This window comes from Anolis carolinensis, chromosome 2 (assembly GCF_035594765.1).
Source record: "Anolis carolinensis isolate JA03-04 chromosome 2, rAnoCar3.1.pri, whole genome shotgun sequence".
Classification (NCBI taxonomy): Eukaryota; Metazoa; Chordata; class Lepidosauria; order Squamata; family Dactyloidae; genus Anolis; species Anolis carolinensis.
In genome coordinates this window covers 174819575-174836576 of record NC_085842.1, presented here as the reverse complement: position 1 = coordinate 174836576, position 17002 = coordinate 174819575, and the positions used below count along the sequence as shown (strand labels likewise).

The window sequence follows — 17002 nt, the reverse complement described above, 5'->3', positions numbered from 1 at the left end:
GTAGGCTTCCACACCTATGTTTAGAGGATCAAGACCAGCGTGCCCACAAGTCATCATGGGTAGTGGCCTTAAACAATGAGATGGCTAAAACTGGCCTTCCTTTACAATTTTTAAATGATCTAGGACCTAGGGCAAAACAAGTGCTCATGCAACGCACTCATGATATCTATGCTCAATTGGACCTAGTAAGTATAGGTAGGTCTTCTGCCACAAAGTTTTTAGCCTCCCACAAAATGAATACTCATTTAGAACACTATCTGACTATTCCAGTTCCGTTGCCCTTAAGAAGAATATACACCAGGGCCAGGTTTGAACAACTCGGTATTATGATGCAAACTGGTCGCTACTGTAACATCCCAAGAAATGAGAGATTCTGTGTCTGGGGAGATCAAAAAGTGGAAGACATCGAACATTTTTTGATTGACTGCCCAGCACATGCCGATCTTCGACACAGATATTTACATCCATTACTATCTAATTTTAGGTCTCCCAACAGAAATGATCTTCTGACAGTCCTCTTGCAAGGACAAGAAAGATCCACCATAATTAGAGTCAGCCTCTTTACCCTGAAAGCTATCAAGAAAAGAGCACATTTCCTGAAAGAAGAAGAATCAGGAAAATAAGATTTTGTCAGCAAACTGATGGTCAGCTGCCTGTCCTCCCATCCTTTTTGTCTTGTTTTTATTTATGTTGCACTTTGAAATGGTCATATGATTGGTCAAACAAATAAATTATTATTATTACTATTATTATTATTATTATTATAACTTTATTTTTATACCCCGCCCCATCTCCCCGAAGGGACTCGGGGCGGCTTACATGGGGCCTTGCCCGATAAACCAATCAAATATCGAAACACAGCAATAAAACAGTTATCCAATAAAAACATCAATTACAGTAAAAACAATCGTTAAAATCAACATAAAACATACAGTATTAACACTGGAGACTAATTCATAGAACCCAGGCAACATGCAACATGTGCCGAAATGGGCCGAAATGGGGAAGGTAATTTCACAGTTAAAATGGACAAAGTGCAATATAGCATTGGCAACACCTCAAGAATGGGGCTATTATAAAATGGGCAGATCGATCATTATTGCACTTTTGTCTGCAGCTTTAATCAGAAAGTCCTGGAAATTACACTTAGGACCTCATCACATTGAGGTCCTGAAGCTGGGGAACAGTGGGGACATTTCTTGGACAATCGGGCAAATAGGACTCTGCAAGGATGCTTCCAGTAGGGAGCCCTGCTGGAAGTAGCCTTCCGTTGTATGATGGGCTCCGCCAGGCGCTGTTGGGGAAGCGTCCTGGAAACGTACTAGGATGCTTCCAGAAGACAATATGATGAGAGCCTTAGAGGAGTGTTGAAAAATATTCTCTAATAATCTAACTAACTGACCCAGTTTTTTTTTAAATGGAGGGGGAAGTGTAGGCCCTGAGAAGCAGAAAAACTGAGGCTTGATCTACACCACCCTATATCCCAAGATCTGATCCCAGATTATCTGCTTTGAACTGGATTATATGAGTCTACACTGTCAGATAATCTGGGATAAGCAGACAATCTCAGTTCAGATCCTGGGATATAGGGCAGTGTAGATCCAGCTAAGAGAAACTTTGCTTTTAATGACAAAGGTGGCACTGCTGTACAGCTCTGCTTATCAGCTAGCAAGAGTGTTGGAGGTGTATGTTTGGCCATACCTTCCAGCTGTCCCAAACTGGCAGAGATAATCCCAATTAATCATCTATCAACTTCATTTCCTTTCTAATATTGTAATATCCCAGCTCGTATCTCTTCCCTCCTTCTCTCCCATGTTCCCTCTGTGTCCTCTGTGTACTTCAGTTACTGCAAACTGAGTCCAAATACAAACATATTTTGGTTTTATACTCCAAGTGCTGCCCTTTTTCCCATAAATGCTTGTATGTTAACCAGTTATCTCCTGCTATTTCTCTTATTTGATATGCCTCCCCTGGAGGTGTTTTTTTTGTAAAGTCTTTCTCTATATTTACTCCAAACCTTTAGGAGGGCGGCCCTCACATAGTGATTCGTAAAAGATTTTTCTACTTTTGCTTTATTGTACCATAGGTACGCATGCCAACCCCTCCTTATGTTAAAACCCTCAAGATTGAGCACTTTTGTTCTAGCTAGTGTAGCCCAATCCTTCACCCAACCTAGTGCACATGCCTCGAAATATAACTGAAAGTTCGGGAGGAATAGACCTCCTCTTTTATTGGAATCTGTTAGCAGTTGAAAGCTAATTCTGGCCTTTTTCCCAGCCCATATGAATTTTGATATATCCTTTTTCCACTCCTTAAACCAGTAATTAGTCCTTATAATTGGTATCATTTGAAAGAGAAATAATAATTTAGGCAATATGCTCATTTTGATCAATGAGATTCTACCCAGTAAAGATAAATTAAAAAAATTCCTTTTTTATAATTTTTTTCTCATCTCTCTCCAGGTCATCTCATAATTATTTCTAAGTAGTTGGGAGTTATATGCTGTTAATTGTATCCCAAGATATCTTATTTTTTTTGTTACTTCCAGGTTGGATTGTTCTTGTAGCAAGTCTCTTCTGCTTTTGATTATATTCTTTGCTAATATTTTGGATTTGTGTTTATTAATTTTAAATCCTGCCACCTTCCCAAATTCCTCTAACTTATCCATCCATTTCTGTACCGTTTCGAGGGGGCTCTCCATAATACAAACCACGTTATCTGCAAAGGCCTTAACCTTAAACTCGTCCTTTCTTATTTTTGTCCCCTTGAGCTCATCATCTTTTCTAATTTCTTCCATTAAGACTTCCAACACAAGAATAAACAAAAGAGGGGACAAGGGGCACCCCTGTCTGGTTCCTTTATATAGCTGTAACATTCCTGTTTCTTGACCATTAATTAGGATATTGGCTCTTTGTTTTGAATAAACTGTCTTTATAGCGTTCTTGAAATGAAATCCCATATCCATGTGCCTTATAAGTTCTAACAAAAATTCCCAACTTGTGTTGTCGAAGGCCTTCTCTGCATCTAAAAAGAGAAGGCCTACTTCTTTTTGTGGATTATTTTCATAATATTCGACTATATTTAACACAGTTCTTATATTATCTCTCATATATCTATTAGGTAAAAAATCCGTTTGAACCCGTCTGTTAGAAATTATATTTGCAAAGATTTTGTAATCATTATTCAACAAGGAAATAAAACCATTAAGTGAACTTAGAAAAATAGAGGAGAAAATAACTTGGTTTCAATACAGACAGATATGGGAATGTTATGTAGAAGACAGAAAAAAAGATTTCATGATGCAAGAGACTTTATGGGATAAGGTAATGAGATGTGACAAAAAAGTGATTAAGGTATTATATCAAAAACTTCTGGAATGGGACACGGAAAGGGAAGAGATGAAAGATAATATGATTAAATGGGCACAAGACATAGGTCATTCTATTAGGTTTGAGGACTGGGAGAAATTATGGAGAGTAAAGTTAAAATATTCAAGATCGATAATGGTGAGGGAAAATTGTTATAAAATGTTTTTTCATTGGTACTTAACTTCATCATGATTGGCAAAATACTACAAGAACCAAAATAAGAAATGTTGGAAATGTGATGATAAAGAAGGGACTTTTTTTCATGCATGGTGGGACTGTAAGGGCGTGAAAGGTTTCTGGAAAAAAATTCATGAGCACTCCCAAAAAATATTAAGAATTAAATTTGACTTTAAACCAGAATATTATCTGCTAAACATCACCGATTTTGAACTAGGAAGAAATGAGGACATAATCTTACTTTATATCACGGTAGCTGCGCGGATTCTCGTGGCCCAGAAATGGCGCACCAAAGACATTCCGACGGTGGAAGAATGGATCATAAAACTTAGAGAGTATATGGATATGGACTCTCTGACTTTCCTGCTGCGAGAGCAGAATAAAAGATATAAGACGGACTGGTCTCCACTTATAAGCTATCTCCAGGACAAATGGCAGACTAGCTTCGAATAGTCTTCTTCGGGAATGATAAAAATGGTAAAGGAGATGAACAGGAGAGTGATAAAGAACGAGCTAATCATATAATAGGAAGGAACTAAGGAAATATTAGTCTCCTGCGGAATGGACCGGAGGTCTTTTTAAATCCCCTTCCCAATTCCCTGCTTTCCTCTTCTTGTCTTTTTTTTTTTTACTCCCCTTGCCCCCCACCCTCCCCTTTTTTCTCGCTTTTTCTCTTTTTTTTCCAATCTCTCCCATTCTACCCAGTGATACATTATAGTATATTAAAGCCCAGAGTATAATTATCACCTCACAAGAGGTGATTGTAGGTAGAGAACTTCATAAGTAAGAAGTAGAATTAATAGGAAATCTGGGGTGAAGGGGGAGATCCCCCGATATTATTATTGTTTCTGTTTTTTTTTGTTTTTGTTTTTCTTTTTCTTTTTACCTACAATGTATGTATATCTATGTATGCTTTGTGAAATACTCAATAAAGATCATTAAAAAAAGGTATTTTGCCCTCACTTAACTCAGACGTGGGAAGAAGAGTGATGGGGATGGAATATTGCCCTTTCCAGTGGGCTCAGGCAAAAGCAAACCACTGCAGCCTCTCTTCGCTTGTGTATTCTTTCTCATTAATAACTTTGTCCATTATAACCATACTCTGATATTACTTGACCACATGTGCCCCAGTTTTTAATATATGACATGGTGAAGGATGTGGTTTTGCATATAGTTAATGCTTCTTTAGAGAAATGTCATGTGTTATATTTGTGTTCTGGTGAATCATTTTGTCAATCAGCATTTTTCAAGTGTTCCAGCTGGTTTTCATGTCGATCCAGGAGATCAGGTTTTGAATCTCCAGTGTAAAAAAATACAATGACCTTAGGCAAGTCACACTGTCTCAGCTTTGGCAAGATTTTTCTGGTGTTGACCAGAATGAGTGTTCCAAAAGGTGATTCAAAAGGTCATCCAAATGACAGACCACCTAACTAACTCATTACCATACTTCTGTAGTTAATCAAAGATTCATCCAAAGTCACAAAACATCACATAGTATGCCACCTCTGCACTGCTGGGAAAGAAATACCAATCAATTGTTAAAATATTGTTTTGAAATGAGTGTGTTTAATCTAGGACTGGGAAAATGGAAATGCTGAGCCTTTTCACACTACACAAATAGTGCTATGATTTCATGAGAAAACTGGAATGACTGTTTCCAGTGGCATTCTGAGGGTTTTATAGTTTGCTATAAACTTTACTATAAGCTCTGTATATACATCAAATGAGCTGTTTGCCTGTTGCATAAGAGTAGCTTCAGAAAGTGATGAACTCTTCTTCTTTGGAGGTCTTCAAAGAAGTTGGATAGTCCTTGTAGTTGTGTGCATTTCTGCATGGCAGGGAATTTGGACTAAAGGGCCCATGTGGACCCTTCTAACTAAAGGTCAGAGCCGGTCCAACAATGAGGCGAATTAAGCGGTTGCTTGAGGCGCAAAACATACGGGGGCGCAGTTGAGACTGCTTTTTTTTGTTGATTTCTTGTAAAACATGATGTTTTCGTACTTAATTTGTAAAATCTTAATGTAATTTGATGTTTAATAGGCTTTTCCTTAATCCCTCCTTATTATCCAACATTTTCACTTATCAAACGCTTTTATTTTTCAGTGATTGGTTTGGGGGGGGGGGGGGGGGGCGCCAAAATTCTGTTCGCCTACAGTTGAAAAATACCTACGGCCGGCTCTGCTCAAGGTTCTATGATTTCATTGCATGATTCCATGGTAATTAAAATGGAATCATAGCACTATAATTGTGTTAGGATGAAAAATAATTGTGATACTCCAAGGGCAACTTAAGTAACATGAGTTTGCAAATACCTGCTGATATGTGTATATCAACAACAGCATTTTATTATGGTCCAAAGAATATGTGTATATACTTATGTATTTCCATATTAAATGGAACATTTTACTGATATTTGTTTAATTTTCTAAACTTTGCTTTACAATTTTCAGATGCTGGGGAAAACAGACATTCTGTAAGTATGCATTTCTTTTGAGTCATAAAAAGTGAGGACATAGTTTTAGAAGTAGTCATTTGGGGTGTCTAATTTGTCTCAATTTGTATCATCTATAGCCAATCTCAGTTCGTACAACATGTATCTTTTGATAGTATGCATAATTCACATAAAAAATAATGGAAGAGAGAAATGGTAAAGTATAATTTTTTAAAAATTATTGGACTTGTGGGTTAAAACCAGAGCTGACTCGCAGTTGGCTTTCAATCCTGTCAAAGGGCACATTTACACTGATCCATTATCCTGAAGGACAGGCGAATTTGTTCCATGGCAGAATGATACACAGAGCTGATTCAGTTTAATGTAGCCTTGAATCATGATAACAGAAGCTGTTGGTTGCTCTGAATTCTCCCTGAGAACCCAGAACAACCCAGAACTTTATAAACCAGGGATCACCAAACTAAGGCCCATGGACTGGATGTGGCCCTCCGAGGTAGTTTACTTGTCCCCTGCCCTAAACTTTATAGACTTAGGGTTGTCTTAAATCTGAAATGTCTTGAAGGCACACATCAACAACAATCCTTATTCACTTGATTATCTCATCAGCCAAAAGCAGGCTACATACTGGTAAGTTTATATCGGTTAAAATTGTTATTCATTTGAAATATTGTATTGTTCTTTCATGCTTTTTTTTGCACTACAAATAAGATATGTGCAAAGTGCATGGGAATTAATTTGGTTTTTTTTTTTAACTATAGTCTGCTCCCGCCCCCACCCCCCCCAAATAACTGTGAACCGGCTCTCGGCTTAAAAAGTTTGAAGACCCCTGAGTTGGAACCATCTGCAACTGCATATATGGCTATCCCATATTACCCAGGCTTGAGCAGCTCAGGGATACAGAATAGCACTCTCCGTTTTCCGGCTGTTCTTATCATCACAGTGTCTACCAGTTGTGATATGCCTAGTGTCAAGGCCGGCCCAACACGAAGGCCACTGAAGCGCCCGCCTTGGGCGCACGGTCCCCGGGGGCGCCGTGGAGGCCAGCCGGGACAGGGCGCGCGGGGCGAGAGGCGGGGCCAGGGTTGGCCCCGCTTCACACGCTGCTTGCCCTCGCCCAGCTGGCCATAGCCGGCCAAGCTGCAGCAGGAGTCCGTCCAGGCCACGGTCGCTGTGGCCTGGAGAGACTCTCCCGCCGCTTCTTGGCTGGCTGGCCTGGCACAGGGCGTGTGGGGTGGGAGGCAGAGCCCCGCTTCTCGCCCCGCGCGCCCTGGCCCCGCCTCTCAGGCTGTGCGAGAGGCGGGGTCAGGCGAGCAGCGCGGGAGGCAGGGCCAGGGTTGGCCCCGCTTCCCGCGCTGCTCGCCCTCACCCAGCTGGCCACAGCTGGCCAAGCTGCAGCGGGAGTCCATCTAGGCCACGGTCGCTGTGGCCTGGAGAGACTCTCCCGCCGCTTGTTGGCCGGCTGGCCTGGCACAGGGCGCGCGGGGCGGGAGGCGGAGCCCCACCTCTCGCCCCACACGCCCTGGCCCCGCCTCTCGCGCAGCGCAAGAGGCGGGGTCAGGGCGAGCAGCACGGGAGATGGGGCCAGGGCGCAGGAGGCGGGGCCAGGTCTGGCCTCCCGTGGCGCATGGCCACGCCTCCCGCAGCGCGGAGGGGGGCCCGCAATTTTCCCCCCTCGCGTAATATTTAAAATTTTCTCGGGCTGGCCCTGCCTAGTGTTGATCCTTTGTCACATGGAATCAGGCCCGGCCCAACACGGCACGCTGGCCACGCCCCCGCGTTGGGCGCCACCTTCCCAGGGGCGCTATTGAGCCCCTGGGAGGCGGGGCCACACCTGGCGGAGGCGGGGCCGTGTGATGCGGAGGCGGGGCCAGGTCTGGCCCCGCCTCCCGCAGGGCGCGCCATAGTGCAGCCAGACCAGGGCACACCCCGCGGGAGGCGGGTCCGGCCACGCCTCCCACGGCACGTGCCCGCTGCAGCGGGAGTCCTTTCAGGCTGCAGCCTGGAAGAACTCCTGCCGCACGTCTGGCCCCGCCTCTCGCACCGCGCACCCTGGCCCCGCCTCCCACGCTGCCCGCGCCGCAGGAGGCATGGCCGCCCGGCGTGGGAGGCAGGGTTAGGGCACGGGAGGCGGGGCCAGTCTTGGCCACGCCTCCTGCAGCGCAGGGGAGGGGGCGCAAAATTTTTTTGCGTACCCCTTTGAATTTCCTCGGGCCGGTCCTGCATGGAATGACATTGGCTAGAGTGCCAGGACAATCAAAGAAAGGAGGAGGAAAGGAGGGGGCAGTTTCTCTCCCCTCCCCCGTCATTCTGGCCCCTGGGTGATGAGCAACTGTCACTAGCCATGTCACAAGCATTGGACACCACTGTGATGAGAATGGGAAGGGGGTGGTAAGGGTGGTCCTCTGGCAGGTTCGATACGTCTAAATAGTCAGGATGCCATATCTACAGTGACTGGGGGACTTTCAGTGAAAACCTTCCCAGGACCAATCTGGGATTCACCACCCTCAATTGGCTCTGGGATAAAGGGTCAGTGAGTAGAGCTATCCATAGTTTGCATGTTTCCTCTGGATACAGAGGACTGGCTGCACTTCACTTCTGAGAGGAGCAAATGTTTGCTACCATATACCATCTTTTATTTTATAAAGGAGGACTATGCACTCCCTTTGCAGCTGTCAAAGTGCAACATCAAAAGAACCAATAAAGGGAGTGTATACTGCCCAGCAGGGCCGTAGCCAGAAAAAAATTTCGGGAGGGGTTTTGAAAATTTCGGGGGGGGGGGGGTTAACCCCTAGCACACACCCCTCCCCGCTACAAACCTGTCAATATCTGCTTGAGATAGTGCCTGGAGGGACTCTTAATGTTTTGTGTCTCATAGACTTAGCATGGGGATTTGGTTAACCAGTTAAAATTCATGAGTAAACCAGGTCTTTTTTATAACCTGAAAAATTTCGGGGGGGGGGGGTTGAACCCCTAAAACCGCCCCCTCGCTACAGGCCTGCTGCCCAGTTATCTAGACAGTACAGATCAGTACTGCCCTCTAAATTGGCCCCTGAGGCCCCCACAGTCATCTGCCAAATTCACTGCCATGATGGGCTAGTGCATTGGTTCTCAACCTGGGCTTCCCAGATGGTTTTGGCCAACAACTCCCAGAAATCCCAGCCAGCTTACTAGCTGTTAGGATTTCTGGAAGTTGAAGGCCAATAACATCTGGGGACCCCTGGTTGAGAACCACTGGCCTAGTGGATTGGGCCATGCTTTGGGCATTGTGTATATTCTATCCTTTCCATCCATGGGCAGTGGACATCTAGTAGCTTCCTCCAACTCAAGAAAAAAGGATAAACAAAGGTGAAATTTGGAAAAAAAATATTTCTGAGAAATAAGATTTTTCTATTTTCATCTGTGCTTTTTTCCTTTGCTTGATATGAAAGACAGCTCCTAATCTCCATCATCCATGAATCAAATCTATCTATGAATGAAATATTTCAGGAAGATTTAATGTCTGAGTGTGCCTGGAAAGTGTGGCTTAGGCAAGTGTGAAATAAATGCAGCCATGCTCTTCTGCTGGAGAAAATTCTTATTTCTCAGAAATATATTTTTTCTGAATTTCACGTTTGTTTCTCCTTTTTTCTTGAGTTGGAGGAAGCTACTAGATGTCCACTGCCCATGTGCTTATCAGTGCTTATCTATTGGTTGTATACAAAAATGAGAGAATAGATAAATAAATGCATATCTTGGCATTTATATAGATTATTAGGGTTCAAAACATTGTCCTCATTGCAGCGGTCAAGCAAATCTTAAATTTATGAAGTTCAATAATCAGATAGAAAGGCAAAATATAAATATTTCAAGTCATTCAGCCAGTCAACCGCTCTGTTAGTCAATCAGTCAATATCTTATCTCAGTGAACTAGTTCATATCTGTGTAGGATTCCTGACCCTGCCTTTGGCACTCTGGTTTGGGAGACTTTTACAGGCAGATCAGAGTCCCCCAAAGGTAGAGGGAGAGTTATATTGCATTGTAAAAAGGGCAATAACTACTGATAACTGCTGCCATCTAAAATGAATATTCATATATCTCTGATAGTGATAGTAAAGGTGATGCAATTTCAACAGAAGAGTTTTTCTCTTTTTCACAACACATTCATCTCAGTTAGCTCTTGAGTTTTTATTGACCCCACAAGCCTTTGTTGTTGTTAACTGCCTTCAAGTTTGCAGGCAACACCAAATTGGGAGGGAGAGCTAATACTCCAGGAGACAGGATCAAAATTAAAAACAACTTTAACAAATTAGAGAGTTGATCAAAAACTACCAAACTGAATTTTAATAAGGAGAAATGTAAGATATTGTACTTAGGTAAAAAAAAAAAAGAAAGAAAAGAAATGTAAATATACAGGATGGGTGACACCTTGCTCAACAACACTACATATGAAAAAGATATTAGAGTCTTGGTGGACAACAAGTTAAACATGAGCCAACAATGTGATGCACCAGGGATTTTGGGCTGTATCAAAAGAAGTATAGTGTCTAGAGCAAGGGAAGTCATGGTGCCCCTTTATTCTGCTTTGGTCAGACCTTACCTGGAATAACACTGTGTCCAGTTCTGGGCACCACAATTCAAGAGAGATATTGACAAGCTGGAAAATGTCCAGAGGGCAACTAAAATGATCAAAGGTCTGGAGACCATGAATCCCTATTAGAAGTGGCTAAAAGAGCTGGGTATGTTTAGCCTAAAGAAGAGAAGGATGAGAGGAACATGACAGCAATGGATAAATATTTGAAAGGAAGTCATATGGAGGAGGGAGCAAGGTTGTTTCCTGCTGTCCTGGAGACTAGGACTCAGAGCAATGGATTCAAAAGACAAGAAAAGAGATTCCATCTGAACATTAGGAAGAACTTCCTGACCATAAGAGCTGTTCAGCAGTGGAACTCTCTGCCTCAGAGTCTGGTGGAAGCTCCTTTCTTAGAGGCTTTTAAACAGAGGCGGGATGGCCATCTGTCAGGGTTACTTTGTGCTTTTCCTGTAAGGCAGAGGTTGGACTAGATGGCCCGTGTGGTCTCTTCCAGTTCTATGATTCCATGGCTTCGCCTTATGGTGAACGGAGAAATTAGAGATCTTCAGATCACTCTGTCATCAGCAACCCTGCCCAGGTCTTGCAGAGTCAGGGCAACAGTGACTTTCTTGATTTAGTCTATCTACCTGGAATGCAATCTTTCTTTTTTTCTACTATCTTCTACCTTATCCGACATACAGTAGAGTCTCACTTATCCAACATAAACGGGCCGGCAGAACGTTGGATAAGCGAATATGTTGGATAATAAGGAGGGATTAAGGAAAAGCTTATTAAATATCAAATTAGGTTATGATTTTACAAATTAAGCACCAAAACATCATGTTATACAACAAATTTGACAGAAAAAATAGTTCAATACGTAGTAATGCTATGTAGCAATTACTGTATTTACGAATTTAGCACCAAAATATCACGATGTATTGAAAACATTGACTACAAAAATGCATTGGATAATCCAGAACGTTGGATAAGCGAGTCTTGAATAAGTGAGACTCTACTGTAATTGTCTTTTCGAATGAGGTAATCTTCCCATGATATTTACAAAGACTCTGCCTGGTTTCTAGGAAGAGTTTAGCCTTGATTTGCTCTAGAACCCATTTATTTGTATTTTTGACATGGTATTCACAGTTTCCTATTCTAGCCATATTTTAAATGAGGCAAATCTCATATCAGTTTTGTTCACCACCACACTTTCAGAATTATACATAGAAATTGCAAAGATGGCCAATATTCAGTAATATACCTTCACACTCCAGGATCTTGTCTGCTTCCTTCATAGCTACCCTTCCAAGTTCTAATATTTTTTCTGATTTCTTGACTGCAGTTTGCATTATGAGTCAAGATATGGAAGATTTTTTTACTCTCTTGATGATTGCATCATGTACATTAAAGTCATCTCTGTTCATTGTTTTTGTCTTCTTAATCTTCAACTCTAAACCTGTCTTTGCACTATCTTCCTTGACTTTCTCCAATAGTTTTTTAAGTCTTTGCTATTTTCTGCTAGTAGAATGATGTTATCTGCATATCTTAAATTTTTGTTCTGTCCTCAATTTTTCATGCCTCCTTCCTCTGAGTCTAATCTAGAGTTTTGCAAAATACATTTACTATAAAAGTTAACCAAGTGTTCCCTTTCTTGGGCATTTCTAATCTGAGGGCCATTGTTTTGTCTTCTGCATTTGTTGTTAGTTAGAAAGGAGTGGATTCTGTCTCTATAGCTTGAAACAGTTCTATTAGTAAATAATAATAATAATAACAATAATAATAATAATAATAATAATAATAATAATAATAATTGTAATAATAATAATAATAATAATTTTATTTATTACCCGCCTCTTCTTTCGGCTCGAAGTGAGGCACATCACAGTCAAATACATTTATAAAATCACACATTAAAACACAGTTAAATGCAATCATAAAAACATATATTAAAATATACACATATTAAAATACCTGAGACAAAAGTTCAAACACAATAAATATAGAATGTGATTTAAAAGTCATAGTTAAAACTGACTGGGTAGGCCTGCTGGAAGAGATAGGTCTTCAGTTGTGTTTTAAATTCTGACAGCTGATTTAGTTGTCTGATCTCTTTGGAGATGTAATTTCAGTCTTCCTGCAGCATCAGATGAAAGGATGCTTTGGATGACAGTTGGTAGTGAGGTTCTGGCTGGTTGAAGTAAGCATCCCTCCTCAGTGCCTTAAGAGGCAGATTGTGTGGGAGAAGGTGATCCTGTAGATAAACTGGACCCAAGCCATGTACGGTTTTAAATGCCAAAACCAATTCTTTGTACTTTCCCCAAAAATTAATTGGCAATGACTTTAGTGTAGGGGTGATATGCTCACTCTTAGATGTTCCTGTAACTAGTCTGGCTGCTGTATTTTGAACCAACTGGAGTTTCTGAACTTGACACAGAGGTAGCCCAATGTACAGCACATTGCAAAAGTCCAGCCTTGAGGTTCCCAGTGCTACCATCTTTATTTCATTTGTTCCTAGTGCTCTAAGTGCAGGTTCCACTTCACTTTCTAAAATCGTCAGTTCATTAAGCTATCATCCTTTCATCTCTTTTGTATGTACTTTTTTCATCATATATTTATTTCTTCTTGATCCTGTTTTGTGTTCCCCTGGTGGCTGTATAACACCCCCACTTTTGGTTTAAACTTTCCTTTGAATTTTTTCAGATCTTGTGAAACAGGTTTCTTGTTCTACCTTTTTGTTGTCTTTTTCTGTTTCTCTGCATTGCTTATTTACTATAGGTAACTTTCTTTGTCCTTTCGCATAGGACACTGAACAGTTTGTTGCACTCAGGATTTTCACCCTACTTCTGACTCCTTTTCCATTTGCTTCTTGTCTGTCCTTAACTGCTTGAAGAGTTCAATGTGTCATCCAGTGATGCTTTTGTCTTCTTTTTAGTGCCTTTTTGCATTTTTCCCTGATACAGGAAATGAAGCAGCATGTAGTCATATACAGGAAATGTAGGTGCATTCTCAAAATAATTTTAATAGGTAACAAAAAGTGACTTGCACATAATAAGACATGCAAGTCCTTTCTGGGGGTGAAAGAATGAGAGCTACAAAGGTCTGGCTCAAAATAGCAAGCTTTGAAAGATGAAGAGCATACATTCCAGAGAAGGATTTGTGATAGTCAACATCAATATCCTCCTGAGGATAGCAAATAATTCTTCATATTGTTTATATCTGGTTGGCATGGGACTGAAGGTTAATGGGTCTGTTACAGTAAACAGATCTGATTGTATGAAAGAACTGTAGGTAACTCATCATAATTCACTGTAGATTAACATTTGCCTCTCGGGCTCAGAAAAGTTAAGCATAGCAAAGGTACCACAAAACAGCATTTAGTGACTTTAATTTAAAAGAAATGCTAAGATTTTAGGTGTGACCTGTTTTCAGGGGGAAGATGATCCACAGCAATTGGAAAGCTACCAAGAAGAGGGTCCATTTCAGATTTCTGTGGGCCTTAGGCAGAATATTGGATGTGTTCACCTTCACCATGTTGTAATCTTTCTCTCTAAAATACTCTCATTAGACTCTTTGCCTTATCCAGAATTCTGTCTCAAGCTAGAAACCATCATAAGCAAGCCCTGAATTACTCAGAGAGGAACTAGGTGGAGGTTTCCTTCCTGGAATCAAAGCTGGCAATCTTTCTGTGCTATTTAATAGCTACTACCATTTTCTGAAAACATATTAAAAGGAAATATCTCAACAATGAGACAACTACTTCGCCAAAGACTAATTTGGTATTGTGTTTGACTTGCTCCAGCAGTATAACTTGACTTCATCTGCTATTCCCTCTTCAACTCTTTCCCCTCCATCATCTTGAACTGCCCTTTTCATGTAGTTGGCCTAATAAGAATGTCTCTTAAGTTTAATCAATGCCGTGCACATGTTATATTTTAAATGGCAAGTTAATAAAGGAGTAAATGATGCCATATTTTAGAATAAATTCAACTATTCAGATATGATTTTATTCTGGATAAATTAAAGGATTACTGCAGACGTAGACTGCAGCCAGGAAATCAGATGATGTTTACTACTTGGGAAGAGAGCAATGACCAACCTCGATAAAATAGTGTGAAGAATAGAGGCATCACACTGGCAACGAAGGTCTGCATAGTTAAAGCAATGGTATTCCCCATAGTAACCTATGGATGCAAGAGCTGGACTATAAGGAAGGCTGAGCGAAGGAAGATAGACGCTTTTGAACTCTGGTGCTGGAGGACAATTGTGAGTGTGCCTTGGACCGCAAGAAGATCAAACCAGTCCATACTCCAGGAAATAATGGTCAGGTGCTCACTGGAGGGAAGGATATTACAGGCAAAGATTAAGTACTTTGGCCACATAATGAGAAGACAGGAAAGCTTGGAGAAGAGAATGATGTTGGCGAAAATGGAAGGAAAAAAGAAGAGGGGCTGACCAAGAGCCAGATGGATGGATGGTATCCTTGAAGTGACTGGCTTGATCTTGAAGAACCTGGGGGTGGCGACTGCCAACAGGAAGCTCTGGCGTGGGCTGGTCCATGAGGTCACGAAGAGTCAGAAGCGACCGAACGAATAAACAGCTGAAAATCAGTTATATCTACTTTAAAACCAGCTGTTTAAACCAACTCAAGACACCACACTGGCTCTGGTCAGTAGAGGAGGTTTCCTATTATTGCCTCATTGCACTGCTCTAAAGGCTTGGTCCCACGGCCATGTCTTCACCATCTTTCTGAGGGACAGGAGGGAGGGGGCTGATCTGATCTCACCAGGAAGGGAGTTCCATAGCTGGGGGCAATCACTGAGAAGGCCCTCTCTCTTGTCCCCGCCAAACACATCTGTGATGGTGGCGGGACTGAGAGCAGGGCCTCCCCTTCATAGTGGTTTGTAAAGGGTGATGCGTTTGGACAGGTAAACAGGGGCGGTACCATTTAGGGCTTTATGGGCCAAAGCCAACACTTTGAATTGTGTCTGGTAGCAAACAGGCAGCCAGTGGAGCTGACGTAACATGGGAGTTTTGTGCTCCCTGTGGTCGCCCCAGTTATTAACCTGGCTGCCTCTTGTTGGACTATTTTAAGCTTCTGAACAGTCTTCAAAGGCAACCCCACGTAGAGTGCGTTGCAGTAGTCTATCCTGGATGTAACGAGAACATGGACGACTGTGTTCCATGCTATAGTGTTGTAGTTTTACAAAGCCCTTTGCCTTCTCTGACAAAGAGCACTAGTGCCTCATCAAACTACAAATTCCAGGGTTCCATATCCAAGCTGCATTAATTCTGCAGTGGAGATGCACCCTTAGAAGGGGATGTGGATGCCTTTCCTTAGTTCCTGGTAATTCAGTCTCTTAGATGGGATAGGATATTTCAGTAAATAATACAGTAGTTTTAAATGTCATAAGCAATATTTTGAGGTCAGTGAGTCTGCGAGACATATAGAAACCATAAATCCACAGAATATATGCCTCTCGTGTGACATTTTGAAGCCAGTCCTGCTCAAATGAGATTACATTGAAGTTAATATCTATCTTCCTCCTTGATGGCTGTGGATGGGGGGTTGAAAATGTCATGAGTTTGCCTTTATCAGGGAAAATTATTAATCAATACATGATAAATGATGAATCCTGCATGCAGTTTTGGGAACAACAGAATTAGGTAATTGCATCCTGGGAATCACTTTTAGATTTTCCCCATCAATGGTCTCTAAATGTTTTAATTGTGTAAACTGCCGCTATCCTTTGAATGTATGGTCGGGTACGAACAGGAAAACACAGCTGCCACAAACATTCTAGATCCAAAATATAGTCCTTTACCAGAATATTGTTATTTGTTAGTTGTAGATACATATTTTGCAACATTATGGCAAACGCTGGATTATCAGATGTAGCTACAGTGATGGGGTTCCATTGTCTTTCCTGTGTCGGGTATCCCAGTTGCACACAATCCACCAAGAAGACAAGCAGCCGCACCAATCAAAGGGATTAACAGGCATTAGAGGGTGAGGTGATAAACAATGATGCATCAGGCTCCTCCACCAGTGAAGCATCATGCAAAAAGCATCACAAAGACATCTGCAGGGTTTGGATGCATCATTGTGCAGCACTCCACTCTCTAGTGACTCAGATCTCCTATAGTTGGTTCATCTGCCTAGTTTTTTGGGTGAGTTTGAGGTCATTCACAGTCATGGAAAGTGTGCCGCAACCATAAATGTGAATTGCAATATTATGATGTCAGAAAGTCAGTTTACAACATTGTAAATATTGAATTAAATGCCAGCCAACAGGGCCGGCCCAAGGTAATTTTCAAGTGTAAGCGAACAGAATTTTGGCGCCCCCCCAAAACAATCGGATATCGAATTGTTGGCAGTTGTGAGGCTACCCTGAGTCCTCTTCAGGGTGAGAAGGGCGGGACACAAGTATGGGAAATAAATAAATAAATAAATAA

General features: G+C 41.7%; 1 protein-coding gene across 4 annotated transcripts in view; it reads left to right on the top strand.

The window, feature by feature from the left end:
* The window catches only part of pecam1 (platelet and endothelial cell adhesion molecule 1), an 85280-nt gene that overhangs the window by 62273 nt on the left and 6005 nt on the right, over nucleotides 1-17002 (top strand). For all 4 annotated transcript variants that reach the window (XM_062971133.1, XM_062971135.1, XM_062971132.1 and 1 more), the window contains one exon: nucleotides 5996-6018. In XM_062971133.1, the coding sequence (XP_062827203.1) occupies nucleotides 5996-6018 (23 nt within the window). The remainder of the gene's footprint in view (nucleotides 1-5995; nucleotides 6019-17002) is intronic.